The sequence below is a fragment of the Phaethon aethereus genome, assembly GCF_964289735.1.
Source record: "Phaethon aethereus genome assembly, chromosome: 16".
NCBI classification, from domain to species: Eukaryota; Metazoa; Chordata; class Aves; order Phaethontiformes; family Phaethontidae; genus Phaethon; species Phaethon aethereus.
Window position 1 is genome coordinate 393,430 of NC_138592.1, and position 15,112 is coordinate 408,541.

At 66.1% G+C, this 15,112-nt stretch overlaps 1 protein-coding gene across 2 annotated transcripts in view; it reads right to left on the minus strand.

Annotated features, from left to right (window-relative positions):
* Positions 1-15,112, minus strand: part of SLC12A5 (solute carrier family 12 member 5) — a gene marked incomplete at both ends in the record, with an annotated part of 29,183 nt that overhangs the window by 116 nt on the left and 13,955 nt on the right. For both annotated transcript variants that reach the window (XM_082007245.1, XM_082007246.1), the window contains 24 exons: positions 503-636; positions 1,181-1,195; positions 1,544-1,731; positions 1,812-1,934; positions 2,110-2,217; positions 2,478-2,609; positions 2,700-2,869; positions 2,953-3,148; positions 4,096-4,264; positions 4,339-4,443; positions 4,628-4,747; positions 4,875-4,973; positions 5,317-5,435; positions 6,320-6,494; positions 7,179-7,236; positions 7,410-7,508; positions 8,529-8,696; positions 10,977-11,188; positions 11,264-11,505; positions 11,704-11,834; positions 12,867-12,921; positions 13,564-13,710; positions 13,924-14,055; positions 14,299-14,393. In XM_082007245.1, coding sequence (XP_081863371.1) covers positions 503-636; positions 1,181-1,195; positions 1,544-1,731; positions 1,812-1,934; positions 2,110-2,217; positions 2,478-2,609; positions 2,700-2,869; positions 2,953-3,148; positions 4,096-4,264; positions 4,339-4,443; positions 4,628-4,747; positions 4,875-4,973; positions 5,317-5,435; positions 6,320-6,494; positions 7,179-7,236; positions 7,410-7,508; positions 8,529-8,696; positions 10,977-11,188; positions 11,264-11,505; positions 11,704-11,834; positions 12,867-12,921; positions 13,564-13,710; positions 13,924-14,055; positions 14,299-14,393 — 3,192 coding nt within the window. The remainder of the gene's footprint in view (positions 1-502; positions 637-1,180; positions 1,196-1,543; positions 1,732-1,811; positions 1,935-2,109; positions 2,218-2,477; positions 2,610-2,699; positions 2,870-2,952; positions 3,149-4,095; positions 4,265-4,338; positions 4,444-4,627; positions 4,748-4,874; positions 4,974-5,316; positions 5,436-6,319; positions 6,495-7,178; positions 7,237-7,409; positions 7,509-8,528; positions 8,697-10,976; positions 11,189-11,263; positions 11,506-11,703; positions 11,835-12,866; positions 12,922-13,563; positions 13,711-13,923; positions 14,056-14,298; positions 14,394-15,112) is intronic.

The following is a 15,112-nucleotide window of genomic DNA, read 5'->3' on the forward strand; positions in this document are numbered from 1 at the left end:
ACGCCACACTGGAGCGTGGGGACAGCCCAGCACCATCCCTGCCCGGCCCCGCTCCCGGGGACCTGAACCCACAGCACCGACACCTCTGTACCAGAGCTGGGAGCTGATGGGCCAGGCCCGAACCAAGGAGCCAGGGGAAGCCACCCACACTGGTGCTGCGCAACAGGGACCGTGGCTGAGCCTGCCCCAGCAGGCAGCCAGGCCCTGTGGATCTCTTCCCTCACCCCTGTGATATGCCATCATGCTCAAGTGTCACATGGCCCCACCACCCATCCTGCATGTGTCAGCTCTGCCGGAAAGGCAGGCTGGTGCCAACGACGGCTGTCGGACCCAGCGGGGGGCAGGAGGCATGGGGGGTCTGGGCTCAGGCGCTAGACCTGTGCCCCTTGGCACTGCAAGATCCACCAGCCTCAGGGCAGCTGTGGCCCTCTGTCCCCCAGCCCCCACTGCAGACAGGGGTCTTGGCACCAGCAGCGAGGCAGCAGCCCCACGGAAAGGATACAGTTCTCATCCCCCTTCCGGTTGCGGGGAGGCCCCGGCATGTTCAGCAGCACCAGCTTGGCGTCCTGGGACTTCTTCACGATCACCTCGTTGAGCTTCACAGCCGTGTGCATCCTCCGCACGTTGGACTGGTTCCTGGGGGTGACAGCACGTGTGGGTACAGGGCCAGGCACAGCCAGCTTCTGGCCCCAAACCAGCCCCAGAGGGTCCAGGGCTGAGCTGTAGCATGAGCCTGGGGTGCAGCAAGCTTTGCCTGTCATGGCTGCTGGTGACCCTGAGCCCACATTGGCAGCTGTGAACTGCAGGGCCATGCATGGTGCCCACAGGCAGCAGCACACCATGGCTACTCGGGGCCAAGCAGGAGCCGACAGCATGAGTGTCACCGTGGGTGCCCAAGCCCAGACTTGCAGGAAGCTGCCAGCAGCGTTAACAGGGCAGACAGGGAGCACGCGGCATGGGCACTGCACAGCGCGCAAAATCTGCACAGGGACTGGCAGCCACGGCCCCCGCACACCACGCGGGTGAGCTGTCTAGCACTGCACTGGCAGCAGCTGCCACAGCACACCAAGCCGCCCTCACACACGGGGGCAACCCTGATGGCTCTGGGCACATTGCCCTGCAAGCGGTGGCCCAACAACCCCTGCCCTGGGACCCAGCTCCCAGCCAAACCCAGACTTACAGGTTCTCCCACTCCCTGCCAGGAGCACGATGGGGCCGGTGCAGGGGGGGAAGAGAGAGAGAGAGAGAAGAGATGAGCTCCGGGCGTGCATGCTGGGTGCACACCCCAAGTCCCCACAGCACATGCTGCCCAGGCACCCTGTCCCTCACCAGCACAGGTCTGCACAGGGCACCCCAACCCACATCCCACCCAGCCCCTCCGCAGGAGTGAGCTCAGGGCACCCAGGCTGCCAGATACCCCCTCAGAGCAAGGACCGAGCTGGTGCTGCCAGGGCTCTGCCTGCACCCGCCTGGCTGGGGTGGACAGGAATGGCCAGGGATGTGGGGCACGGGTGAGATGGGGTAGCAGCATGTGGGGCCATACGGCTTCATGTTGAAGAAGTCCTTGATGCCCTCGGGGCTGACAGGGCTCTTGCTCTTGTTCTTTTCAGCGACAGACTTCTCCTTGGTCCAGGTGAGATGCACCTTCTCAGGGGCCGTCTCCACCTCGTCGCCAGGGGACTGGGAACTGCTGGAGAAGGTGGTGGCGTTTTTGTCATGGATAAGCTGGACCTGCAGAGAGGAGAGGGGCACGGTGGGCAGGGGCCAGGGCCAGCCGCCTGACCAGGCCCCATCTTGGCGCAGTCCCTCACCTCCTCCTCCGGCTTCTCCTCGCCATCGCCCACCTGCTCCTCGGGGACGCTCAGGCGCAGGCGCGTGTTGGCCGGGTTCTTGCGCCGGATGGAGCCACGGGACTCATCCGTGATGCTCTGGATCTGAGCGGGACGGGGTCAGCCAGGGGAGCGGGGCAGAAGAGGGCTTGGCCAGGCAGATCCCAGCCTGCAGCCCCAGCTCCCTGGCAGGATGAGCTTGCAGAGCTGTGGGGAAGCTTGTTTGGCAGCACAGCCACCACAGTGGCTGGATACCACCCAGGCTGTCCTGCATCCTCACCTCCCGCTCCCGCTCATTCTTGGTGAGGTGCATTTGCTTGAGGATCTGGGAGCGCTGCTCCATCACCAGTGTCTTCTCGTAGGTGTAGGCAGAGATGTCGCTCTCATGCTGTGGGAGGGATGAGAGTAACCATGGGGCAGATTGAGCTGCACCCACTGCTCCCAGTCTGGCCCTGCATGTGTCTGTGGACCTGTGTGTCTCCATGATGCCGCACATCCCTGTGGTGCTGTGTCCCACTGTGGAGCTGTGTGTCGTCCCCGTGGTGCTTCATGTCCCCGTGGTGCTGCGTGTCCCCCCATGGCAGGGTCTGTGTGGCTCTCCCACAGCAGCATCCCAGACTGCGGCACGCACCCCATCCCAGCACTCACCATCTCCACCACCTCCACCTCTGCAGTGATGCGCAGGTGGTAAAGGAACGTGGTCAGGTCCTTCTTCATCTGGATGCTGTTGTCATCCATCTGCGCCACCGTGAAGATACGCATCTTGCACTTGCGCCAGACCTACAAGGAAGGGAGGCATGGGCACAGCTCAGCGGGGAGGGTCCCGGCCCCAGCCCTGGCCTCTGCCCCAAACTGTGTGTCCCGAGCTACCTTGTGGTGCCGCAGGAGGAAGGGCAGCAGCATGAGCATCCCCCCATCGTGGACAATCCACCAGACATCAATGTGGCCCTCCGAGAACCGCTCCTGGTTGCCCGGGAACATGGCAACATTCTTGGCCACCAGCAAGGCCAGGTGCCCAGCCGTGGTCTCTCGCACCAGTTCTGGGAGGGGAAGGGCCACATCAGCTGGGGCGGCTCACAGCCCCTCCACCAGCCTAGTGGCACCCACCCTCCGCGGTGCCTACCGATGAAGTTCCTCCAGGTCTGGTGGTCCTCCTTCTGGCGCCAGCTGCGGGGCCAGCCCACCAGCACCGTGTTGTGCTGTAGCCCCCCCAGCCCGCTGGACTGGATGAGGTGGGACATGCCGTCCCGCAGGTTGGAGGAGATCACCACCTGGCAAAAGCCCTTCACCTTCTCCGCTTCCATCAGACGGCGGATGGACTAGTGGCAGGAGACGGGGGTCAGACACTGCAGGGCTCGGGACGGGCACCTGCTGCAGCACAGCAGCTGCCAGCCCCGGCAGCCGCAGCCTGGCCAGCAGCCTGGCCACGCGGGGTGCAGGCTGTAGGATGTGGGGTGTGGGGTACGGGATGCAGGGTGTGGGTGCAGGCTGTGGGGTGCAAGTCCCCGTGGGGTGCCCAGGGCTCCATGCCCTACAGCAGGCCAGCAGCTGCAGGCCAGGAGGTGCGAGGCCCGGTGGTGAGCGGAGCTGGCACACAGCTCCGCACCGTGCCGGGCGGACGGTGTTCCTGTGCCAGGGCTCTGACGGGCGGCAGAGCAGCAATTAGAGTTATTTACTCAGAGAAATTATAACATGTCGGCATGGGAGAGAAACTGTTTGCTTCTGAGGGCTTAATCTCATTAATGTGCTGGTGCGGAGGTGTGGGGGGGTGGGGAGGGCTCTTGTTCCGGCAGGGAAAGGCTCCCATCTCCCACCCTGCCAGGCACTGGGGCCATGGGGGCCTGTGGGGAGGGTTGGGGCTGTGGCGGCTGTGGGTGCTGCAGGGCAGATAAGGGGCTGCTCAGCCCAGCAGCACTGCAGCCCCTGGCTGGGCACGGTGCCGTGCTGCGCTGTGCCGTGCTGTGCCATGCCAAACCCTGCAGCAGCTGGCCAGGACTGGGACCAGTGCCCAGCTGGTGCTGGTGCCTCTGGTGTCTGGGGAGGAGGGCAGGTGTCTGGAGGTCCCCATGGTGCCCCCAGCATGGATGAAGCATGGAGTGTCCGGACTCTGCCGGGTACTACCCCAGTGCTCTCCCAGCCAGCCAGGGCCGCCAGCCCTGTCCACGGGGCAGAAATGCCCCTGGGCTCCTGGGGACAGCTGTGGGCACCCACTGCTGGCACAGCCCGGCCTGGCCCGGGCAGTGACCCCGGTGTGGGAAGCTCTCACCTCCTCTGCCCTCTGAGCCTGCGGGTGATTGTCCAGGAAGGTCCCTTCCAGCACGGAGGCCACGATGGTGAGACCCTTGCCAGCCTTGAGCTGCGACGTGAAGGACAGGAGCTGCGGGTGCACCACGTTCTGCTCCTGATCCCCGCGGACCAGAACCAGCAGCTGCGGCCTGGAAGGACAGTACTGCCGTCAGCGCCCGTGCCCCAGCTGGCCCCTGCCCCGGACCGCCCAGCCCAGCCTCACCTCCAGTTCTTGGTGTGCGGGGGCCCCTCCTCCAGCCGCAGCAGGGCGTAGCGGGCTGCGCTCAGGGACAGCCCCCGGATCCCGTCGCCCCACTCCTTCTCTGCCCTGCAGGAACCGGCAGTTACGTAAGGGATGCCCACAGCTCTGCCCATGGAGCACCACGCCAGCACCCCAGAGCAGCCCAGGACGAGCAGCCTGGGGGAGCTGAGCAGCCCACAGCAAGGGGCTGAGGGGCCAAGGGGAAGCTGTCAGTGCTGGCCAGGGTCTGTGGCACCGCCACCACCCTTACCCGCGGTACTCAATGTATTTGTAGATGAGGCCAGCGATCAGCATGGCAACCAGCGCGTAGTACCAGGAGCAGATGAACATCAGTGCCAGGCAGAGGCTCATGCCCAGGAAGGACAGGGTCCTGCGGAAGGCAGCATGCCGTCAGCACGCCCTGGCCCCTGCAGCAGTGCCAGGGTCCCCGGCCCGGGAGCATGGCAGGACACCTTGTCCCATCTGCTCCTGCCCCGTCCCATCCTGTCCTGGCTCACCAGTGGTAGTAGCGGAAGCGGGGCCGCCAGTTGGGTGTCCGCAGCAGTGTCTGCACTGCACATGCCAGGTTGACGAACATGTAGCACATGAGGAAAAACCTGCAGGAGAAAGCACGAGGCTGGGCCAGGCGCTCCAGGCTGGATCAGGGACGCAGCCAGGCCCCACCGCACCTCCCAGCCCCAGAGCAGCCAGTGCTGGAGCGGGCTCCGCTGATGGACAGAGGAGCCAGGGCCATGGAGAAACCAGGCCCCAACGCCAGCTGAGGAGGGACCCTGGGCTCCCCGCAGGGCTCCCCTCTTCCCAGGCGGGGGGCCAGGGCAGCGGGACCGTCCCCACCCTGAGCAACAGAGACCCGCACGCGCCACCCGCCTGGACAGGGCGAGGAGGCACGGGCCCGTCTGCCGCTCGCGAAGGTGCGGGTGGACAGAGCATGCTGCCTACATGGAAAGGATGGGAGCCACCTCGTCCAGGGAGGCAATCAGGATCCCGATCTCACAGATGCAGGCCGTGAGCAGCAGGGCCCACGTCGGCTCCCCGTTGGCTTTGCCATGGCCGAAGACCTGGGAGTGGGGCAGGGAGAGGGGCACGTCAGGGCTCTGCGACACTGGTGCTGCAGAACCCTGGGCGAGGGTCCTCAGCATGGCCCAATACGGCCAGACCCTCCCATGCGCCCAGCCCGGGCCAGGAGCAGGGACAGGGTGCACCGGGGACATGCGAGCACTGCCGTGAGCTGGCACGTGTCCCAGGCCTGGTCCCGCGGGGGGAGCAGTGCCAGTGCCAGCAGGACGGGCTCCCGCTGCCAGTGCAGCCCCGTTCCTGGCAGACCCTGTGGCCCTCCCTGCACCCAGAGCAGACTCTGTCTCCCCAGGACCCCCACCCAGGGACAAGCCCCACCTCAGCCTGGCCACAGCCAGCGTGGAGTCCGGCACCCCATGCCTGGGACAGACACGCTGCCAGTGGAGAGCGGCTCCTCCCGTGCCTGTGGGGACATGGGGGTGAGGGTCTGGGCGCGAGGGTGGGGGCCGGGGGTGCATGTCTGGATGCATTAGAGGGTGTGGGTGGCACGAGTGAGCGAGAGCTCAGGCTGGGGCTGGCAGAGTGAAGGAGGGAGGATAAAATTAGCCTGATCTTCCCTGGGGGGAGCTGTCGGGTTGGATTTGGAGAGATGAGGTTGTGAGAACGCGTCTTCAGAGAGCAGATAAAATATGAAGCGTCACGGCAGTGGGGGGAGGGGACCTGACCCTTCCCGGCACTGTCCTCCCACCGACACAGCAGCCAAACCCACCACGGCCACCCGCTGCCACGCTGGCGGGACGGGGGCAGGGCAGCCGGGCGGTGGTGGCGGCGTGGGCAGCGCGTGGGCCTGCCGGTCTCTCGTACTGGTGGGACCCGCAGCCACGGTGGGCGCTCAGGGCCGGTGGTGCTGGGCTCGGGGGACACCTACCCTGAGGAAGGGCACGATCCCGTCCCTGGAGATTGCTTGCAGGAGGCGGGGCGCTCCGGTGAGGCTCTGCAGCCCAGCCCCACATGTGGAGAAGAAGGAGCCGATGACAATGACCCACGGGGATGGCCATGCCAGGGTGCCAACCACCAGGTTCCCGTTGACAGCTTCACCAAACCTGCGGTGAAAGGTGAAGGTGAAAGGGTCACCAGCATCACCTGCTGCTCTGTCCCATGGCTGAGCCCCAAGGGCGTCAGTGCCGCGGCGGCACAGCCCAGCCCCCCGGGCAGGTCGGCCACCAAGGGACACCGGCGTGGGGGGACGGGACAGGGCTGGGGAAGGGCCCTGCCCTGGCTGCTGGTGGCCCCCACCCCCACAGGGGGCGAGCAAGGGAGTGGGGTCTCAGGAGGGTAGGGGTCTGTCCCCATCCTCCAACTCCGACCGTGGTGGGGGACAAGGGGGAGATGTGGGATGGGGCTCCCCATCCCCTGTGCCGGGAGGAGGCTGATTAAGGCTGCGTGCGGTTGGATCCCGTTTGTGTCGCTGCTGGCGACCCAGAAGTGTCACCTGCCGCGTGCAGCAAGCTGGGCTGCCCCAGATACGCAGGCAGCGCAGGCAGCCCTGCCTGTTGACAAACAAGCACGCTGCCTGCAGCCCTGGAGCGGGAGGAAGGGCTGCGGATGTGCAGCAAAACATGGGGGGTGGGTCAAGACACACATGAGCCCCCAACGCCTGTTACAAGCTCGGGGCCCCCCGAGAGACCCCCACCACCTGCCGCTCTCACCCCAAGACCCCCATGGACCCTCCAGTGCCGCTCATTCCCACTGCTGCCCGGCTCCTGCAGGGCCCCAAAGACACTCACTTGTCACGCAGGACGACCCCCTCGATGCATGCCCCGAAGAGGATGACGGAGCTGATATCTGCCGGGCGGTCAAGGAGAGCCAGGAGCATGCGGAGTCCCACTCGCCCCCGCTGGCGGGGGTCTGGGACCCCCGTCCCAGCCCAGCGGGGCACCCAAGCAGGTCTGCCCTGCACAGCAAGCCCACCCACCCTCAGCCCCGTGGCCCAGGCTCAGGTGAGCCCTTAAGGATACAGACTGCAGAGGTGGTGGCGATGGCCAGGATGGTGCCCGTGGGGATGGACTTCTGGGCATCCCGCAGGTCTCCGGAGCGGTTAGAGCCAGCCATGATGCCTGGAGAAAGAGGGGATGGTGCCACGGTGGGCAGATCCACAGTCCTTGTCCATCCTAGTTGGCCGGACGGCTCATGTCGGGCAGCACGCACACCCCAGGCGTGGCTGGGCACTGGCTCGGTAGTGTGCCAGGATGGGGAGCGGGCACCCAGCTGGCAGCGGAGCGGGTGCTGCTGTGGCTCAGGGTCCGCAGCCCGCTCCCCCCGTCCCCCCAGCACTTCCCCCCCCGAGCCGCAGTCTGAGGCCACTCAAGGATTAGGCTCCAAATGCTCTTAAGTGACTTGTCTCATTAGCCCTTAATTAGCTCAATGGCACTGCAGCAGTGACAGGGACAGGGCCCAGCCCCGGCACTACTCCGGGAAGGCAGGAGGCCAGGCTGGGACATGGCCGGCGCTGGCAGGCCCGGCACAGCCCGAGGGACGACCTGCGCTCCTGCTATGGCAGCGGCCAGAGCAGCCGTCCCACTGTGCCTGGCACGGCAGGACGCCACAGCTGCGCCGCAGCCACCTGTAGCTCAGCCCACGTCACTGAGGGGACACGCAGCACACAAAAAGCGGGACCTGCCAGTAAGGGGGCACTGGGCAGGAGGGTGCCAGGCTCCGTGTGCCAAGCGGCACTGCAGGGCCCGTCCGGCGGACGGGACCCCTGCAGTGCCAGACCCCGCCAGCAATCGCTGTGCTCAGGCCAGCCCTGGGGGGGTCCCACCAGCTCCGGCACCAGTGGAGCTGCAGGCGGGAGCCGGTGGCTGTGCCCCACAGCAGCCCCACAGCGGGACCGGGGTGGGGGGGCCCCCTCCGCCCCTGGGGAGCTATAAATACCGGCGCCTCGGGACGTCAGCACGGTGCCGAGCGGCACCATCAGATCTGGAGTGCGGGTGGCTGCGTGGGAGGCGCAGGCTGCGATCCGCCACCGCACCACCACCCCCGCGTGGGCGGCAGGCGCACGTGGGGGTCCGCAGGAGCGTGCCCAGCAGCACGTGCGCGGGCCGGTACCCCACGGCACACGACGGAGACTTCCCCACCTGTGACCGAGGGGAAGTAGATGCCGACGAGCAGGGTGAAGTAGGAGGTCATGTCGCTGAAGACGTAGGGCTGGTCCATGTCCACTGGGGTGTCAGGGGGGCTCACGGAGGGCAGCCCCCGCTTCTCCACGATCACACCCTTGGTCAGGTATGAGCTCCAGAGGTTCTCTGTGAGGATGCAGGAGGCCAGGCAGCGCAGCCAGCATGAGGACATGCCGGAGGGCTGTCTGCGCCCGGCGCAGAACCCTCCCACCCCACAGCCTGAGAGGACGGAGCATGGGGGACGTCCCGCACCGCCTCCCCCCACCCCAGCCTCGCTGAGCAGCCGGCATGGCCAGCAGCCGGCGTGGCCAGCAGCCGGGGATGCTGGCATTTGGCGGGTGAGGGATGGGGCATCCCCAGTCTGTCACAGATGTGCGGAAACACCCGGCCTCAGCACAGGCCCGGCAGCGCGGGTGGGCGACCGGACCAGGTATGTCCTGCCACTGGGATCGTCCCTGTAAGATACTAGAGCAGCTGACATGGGATTGCAGTAGCAAATAATTAAGAGGGTAATATAATTAATGCTGATCCACACAGGTTTAAGGGAAGTGGATCGTGTCAAAGTAACTTGATAACGTTTTTGATGGGATTACGAGTGCAGGGCTGATATAACAGGCTTAGTGTCCCTCCGCGTGCTGCCTTGGCCACAGATCACGGTGAGAAACTGGAGCAGCAGAAAGTAGCCAGCGCCCAGGAGCAGCAGGGAGAGGCCGACAGCCCTCGGCACAGCACTGCAAAAGGGCTGCTGAGCAGGTTCAAAGGGGCTCCACAGGGACCAGCCCTCAGCACCTGACGTCGAGCACCCCTCCCCAGCCACATGACATGCCCTGACTGCTCTCAGGTGATGGACAGGGATGGCAGCCCCCACCGACACAGCCCTGCCTGGCTCGTCCTCCTGGCACCGCACACCTCTTCCTGCAGAGAGACACAGCGCCTGGGCCACAGCGAGTCCCAGCCGCCTCAGCGGGGGCCATGCAGTGGCACCCCATCCCAAGGCGCTGCCAGCCTGGTCACCCTCACCACCAGCCGCTCCAGAGCCAGGTCCTGGCTCTGGCCTGCATGCCTCAGATGCAGGAGTGCTTGCTGTCTGCTGCCCTGAAAAAGACTGGCCGGGCAGAAGGTCCACGTCCCCTCCGCAGCAGGACTGCTACCAGCAGGAGCAGGCTGCACCCAACAGACAGGGACTCCTCATCTGCCCCACGAGACCTCAGCATGGGATGCCATCGGGAGCCTCCCGAGCACCCAGCGAGCATGCTCCACCACATCGCTGTGACGCAGCCCTGCAGCCGTAGCCATAGTCCCGAGCACCATGCGCTTAGCGAAGTCCAAGCTCCCATGGTGGGTCTGCGCAGCTGCCATGGCAGGGATGAGCTGGAGCAGCCCTGCCATAGCCTCAGCCTCAGCACCCATCACAGACACAGCCAGAGCTGCCCCACAGCAAGTGCCAGTCAGAACCTGGCACCCCAGCCCCCGCCCTGCTCTGCGGGACCTGCCAGAGACAGAGCCGCTGCAAGCTCAGCACCTGCACCCTGCATGCTGCACCGCCAGCACAGCCACCGCCCCGACACCCAGCCTGGCACTGCAGGAGCGCCCGGCACGGATGCTGCACCAGGGAAGGGCTGACCCTGCTCATGGTTCACTGGCAGGGAAGCCTGATGGAGTGCTGTGCTCCTGAGCCGCAACACCCACCCCGGCACAGGAGCACCCAGAGCAGGTCCTGCTGGCATGGCCCTGTGGAGCAGAGGGTCTACAAATGCCCTCTGAGCCTGGCACTGGGCATAAGCCTTTACCACCCAGCCACTGAGTGTGAGCACCTGGCAAATGCACCAGCAGCTCCAGAAAAACAGGTCAAAAGTGGCTCCTCCCAGCAAATTCGCAAGTTTTCATGCAGCCCTGGCCACTCTCCCGGCGTGGCTGCGGCCGCAGCAGCAAAGTGCCCCCAAGGGGCGATTACTCTTTGAGAAACCTCAGATCGATATCAGCCTTTCCGAAGGCCAAGAGGAAGCAGAGGGAGGATTTATTCCTCTCCAGACTTTGGGCATCCTTTGGAGCTGTGCTGCTGCGGTCTGGCTGGCACAGACCACGCACGGGCGGCTGCAGTGCCCAGCTCACTCCCATAGTGCAGGAGCCTGTCCCGCTGCCCAGCATGGCGTGAGTGCAGCTCGCTGAGCCCCAGAGGCAGGGATCGCCCACACGCCCCCTCCCCTGGACCTGGTGCTGCCCGCCTGCCCCCACAACACCTTCCTGGCATGCCCCGAGGGGACAGCCCCCCACAACACCGGCCCCCACGGCACCAGCCCCTCCACCAGCTCTGCCAGCTGCCCCACCACGGCTCCCCTGGGGCTTGTCCTGCACCTCTGTCCCCACGCCCACATCCCCACGCCTCCATCCCCATGCCATACCCACCTTGGATGAGGCCACTGGCGGCGCCGGGGATGCCCTCGATTTCGGTCACATTGTTCATGGTGAAGTACTCATCACAGGTGGCATTGAGGAAGCGGGACGTGCAGAAGAGCTCCCAGAGCTTGGAGCCCACTGTCTCATTCCCCTCCACCACCATCTTGGTGCAGAGGTCGAAGCCATGGCGCGAGAGGGTCCTGTTGCCCAGGAGGCAGATCCTGTGGGGAGGAGGCACTCAGCCATGTGCCCACACACCCCGGCCGCACTGCAAACCCGCAGGATGCTGTACTCACGGGAAGCTCGGCGGGTCAAAGGCCGACTTGATGACACCAGCATAGATGGCAAGGATGGAGAGGATGACGCAGCCCAGGAAGACCAGGGCAAACTTGTTGACGTACTTGACCCCCACAAACACCACAGTAGCCATGCAGGTCAGCACACAGGTGCCATACACACGCATGTTGTTGAGCATCGCAGCTGCCTCCCCGCTGGCATCCTCTGCCTTGAAGATAGCCATGGCTGGGAAGATGTAAGCCTGGGAGAGAGTCGCGGCATCACTGCCCAGCTAATGGCCCTGCAGAGGGAACCCAGGGGAAGGCTCCCTCGGCCCCGCTGCAAAGGCTCAGCTCCCTGCCAGCCACAAGGAGCAGGCAGCATGGGCAGGCAAGGGCAGAGCTGCCCTCTCAGGACCTGAGTCCTCGGCACCGCGTAGGGGAAAGGACCAGGCACGTACCAGCAGGATTTCGATGGTGCCCAGGATGTACATGGCGCCGGCAAAGGTGGTGCCCAGGTAGAAGCAGAGCCCCACGGCCCCACCAAACTCGGGTCCCAGGGAGCGCGAGATCATGTAGTAGGAGCCACCCGCTGCCAGAGAGAGCAAAGGTGGGTCCCAACCAGACCCCAGCGGTATCCCCAGCCCTGCCAGGCGTCCCGGAGGGCAGGATGAGGCCAGGGATCCAGCAGGAAGCAGGGCACAGTCCCCAGGGCCCCAGAGCAGCGGGAGTGACCGTGCTGGCAGAGCCATTCCCTGGGAGCCCAGCAGCCAGGCGCAACGGTCGCGAGGACACTTGTCCTCTGGGATGCCAGACAGGTGCTGGGGAGCCCCAGGGACACAGGCCATGCCCTGCTCTGTCCTCCCAGAGGAGCCCTTAGAGCCGGGCGGCTGGGATCGACGGTCCCACCGCGGCGGCAGGATGACAAATAGCCTTAATTACACCCTGCGCTGGGGCTGTCAGTGCCATGCCCAGCCCGGCGCAGCAGCCGGGCTGGCGCAGTGCGCCCGCTCCCTGCGGCTCTGTGGGGCTGGGTACGCTCTGGCAGAGGCAGCCTTGGCGCACCCGCACTGCCAGACCCCGCCGGTGCCTCCCCGGGGGCAGAGACCGTGCATCGCAGCGACCCTGCACGCGGAGCGGCTCAGGGAGGCCAGTGGGAGAGGCCACATCACCGCCCAGCCCACAGCGCCCGGCATGCCTGGCTCCCCATCCTCCTGCCAGCATCTCTCCCTGGCTCCCCCACGGCCCTGCCAGTCTGGCGGAGGGAGGAGCCGTGGCTGGCGGCTCTCGCTGCCATCTGCACCTCGCAGCTCTGGGGATGGGTGGCAGCCCCAGCTCTGCGCTCCCCCTGGGCGATGGGGAACCCGCGCACGCTGGTGGCAGAAGTCCAGGGAATGGCTGGTGGTGATGTCCACCCTTGGGTGCATGGCACAGGGCAGCCCCCGAGCTCGTCCGGCACGGCCCAGGGAGCAGGACGGCCTCAGGGGATGCTCCCTGGGAAAAGACCTTTGCCAGGGCTTTGGACCAGCCCTTCTGAGCACAGGGGCCCCCACAGGGGCCTGATCCGGCAGGGAGCCAGTTCCCCTTGCCCCCGGCACACACATAGACACGGTCTTCGCTCTACCTGGGACTACGCCGTTAGTGGCAATCGCGCTCATGGAAATGGCCGTCAGCATTGTCTGCAGGAAGAAACACAGTGTTGGCACCCGGCAGAGCTCCCTCCTCACTGGGGCAGAGGGACAGGGGAGCAGGAAGGGACAGATGGAGCCATGCTGGCACATGGGGCTCCCCAGAGCTGTGCTGGGATGTGGGGCTCCCCAGGGCCACGCTGAGATGTGCCACTGGGCCGGGATGCCCGGGGGAGAGCCGGATGGATGGATGGATGGATGGTTGGGCAGGCAGGGCTGCTGGCTGGCAGCGCAGCTGGGGGGCTGAGCCCCTTAGAGGGACTGGCAGTGCCATGAGGGGTGGGGGGGGCCTGGGCTGCCTAGGACGCTGCCTCTGTTCAGCCCCCCAGCCTCTGCCTGGGGGTCACCATCCTGGCGGGATGGCTCACTGCAGCACAGCATGCAGGGCTGCAGGGCCAGGGCAGGGGACCCCTTGCCACGTCCCCCCCCCCCGCATGGCAGCTACGATCTGGGTCACCATCTGAGCACGTTCTGCTGCCAATTCCTTTGGGAAGCCAGAGGCTTCCCCTTGCTGTAAGTGGGGCAGGAGTAGGGGCAGGGTGGGCAGCAGCTAGTGCACCTCTCCGCAGCCCAGCTGGTGCACCCCCAGACCCTGGTGAGGCTGGCAGGGGCCCAGCCGGCTCCATCACTCACGCAGGAGCAGCAGAGGAAGACCATGCAGAAGGACTCCATGATGCCGGCGATCCCCACCACCCAGGTGAGGCGCAGGAAGAGGATGACCCCAAAGATGTTCTGGAGGCAGGGCAGGTAGACGCCCATGAAGGTGCCCATCCGCGGGGCCTGCCGAGGGAGCGGGCAGCTGTCAGGGCTCTCGGGCCCAGCCGGCAGAGCAGCAAGGGGTCCCGGTCCTCCTGCAGCACGGCCGGGGACCCCAGGTGAAACTGCTCCCCCGGCAGGGTCCGAGGGACTTGGCTGTCCCTGGGGCAGCCCGTGGCTCGGCAGTGCACAGGGAAGGGCCAGGAGAAGGGGCCACATCCCTCCCGCATCCCTCACCTGCACTGGCTTCTTCTTGCCCCCGTCATTGTTCTCAGCCTCCTCGTGCTCCCGGCTGCCCTGTGGCAGGTTGGTGTAGTTGGCCAGCCCACTCAGCAGGGATGAGACCATAGGGCTGGTGTCCATCTCCTCCTGTGGAGAGCAGAGTCCCAAGCCATGAAGACAGCTTCGCAGGACCCTGACCAGCCCCGGCACTTTGCCAGATGCCACCCCACCGCCCGTCCCATCGGGCATGGCTGCGGCAGCTGGGGGACCCTGACCTGGGGCTCCAGGGTGTCCTGCTGCCCGGGGTGTGGGTCGGGGTGTTGTGGTACAGCTGCCCAGCTTGGCGCCCTCCCCAGGGAGCCTCCCTGCCCCACCGCTTGCACGCCCTACCTCAAAGAGGGCCATGTTCTTGCCATCGTACTCTTTGCCCTTCTCCAGGTCCGTGCTGTTGATGAAGGGGCTGCTCTCCTTGGGATTGCCATCGCCTGTAGAGATGCCACCGGGTCAGCCAGGCAGCCCCAGCCCAGCCTGTGGCCCTGCAGCACCCCACCACTTCCAGCCCCTGGGAGAGCATCCGCCCCATGGGGCTGCCACTGTGAGGGGTCGCAGCTGCACCCCAGCCCCCACAGGAGGCCTGCCGGGGCCGTGGGCAACATGCTCACGGCCAGTCCCACGACAGGCAATTGGCAGCCCCTGCGTCCCAGCTGCCAGCATCGCCTCCCACGCCACGCACAGGCAGCCCATCCCTGGGAGCCACACGCTGCCCTGCCCAGCCAGGCCAGTGCGCGGACCCACTGGAGCGCATCCACGCAGTGAGGTGAGCGGTGTGGATCCAGGGGAAACCCAGCTGGCAGCAGTAACTCTGGGCGCAGGGTGCCGGTGGATGAGTGCACCAGGGCTGCCCGCAGCATCGCATCTGCAGGTGCATGATCTGGCCAGCTGCTCGGCACAGTGTCGCGGAGGGGGACGGTCCCAGCGTGGTACCTGGGAGCGGGGAGCTGGCCCTGCCTCCCAACATGCACCGCAAGAGCAGGGGCCGCGGCCTCGCTGGCTGCACCGCAAGGTGGGGCGGAATGCAGCGGTGCCACCACCGAGCGGTCCGCAGCAGCACAGAGCCTGCAGAGCTGCCGGGACAGGGCCACGGCTGCTCGCTGCATTAACAAGCTCATGCAGGAGAAACATGGAGTCAGGCTTAATAGTAGCG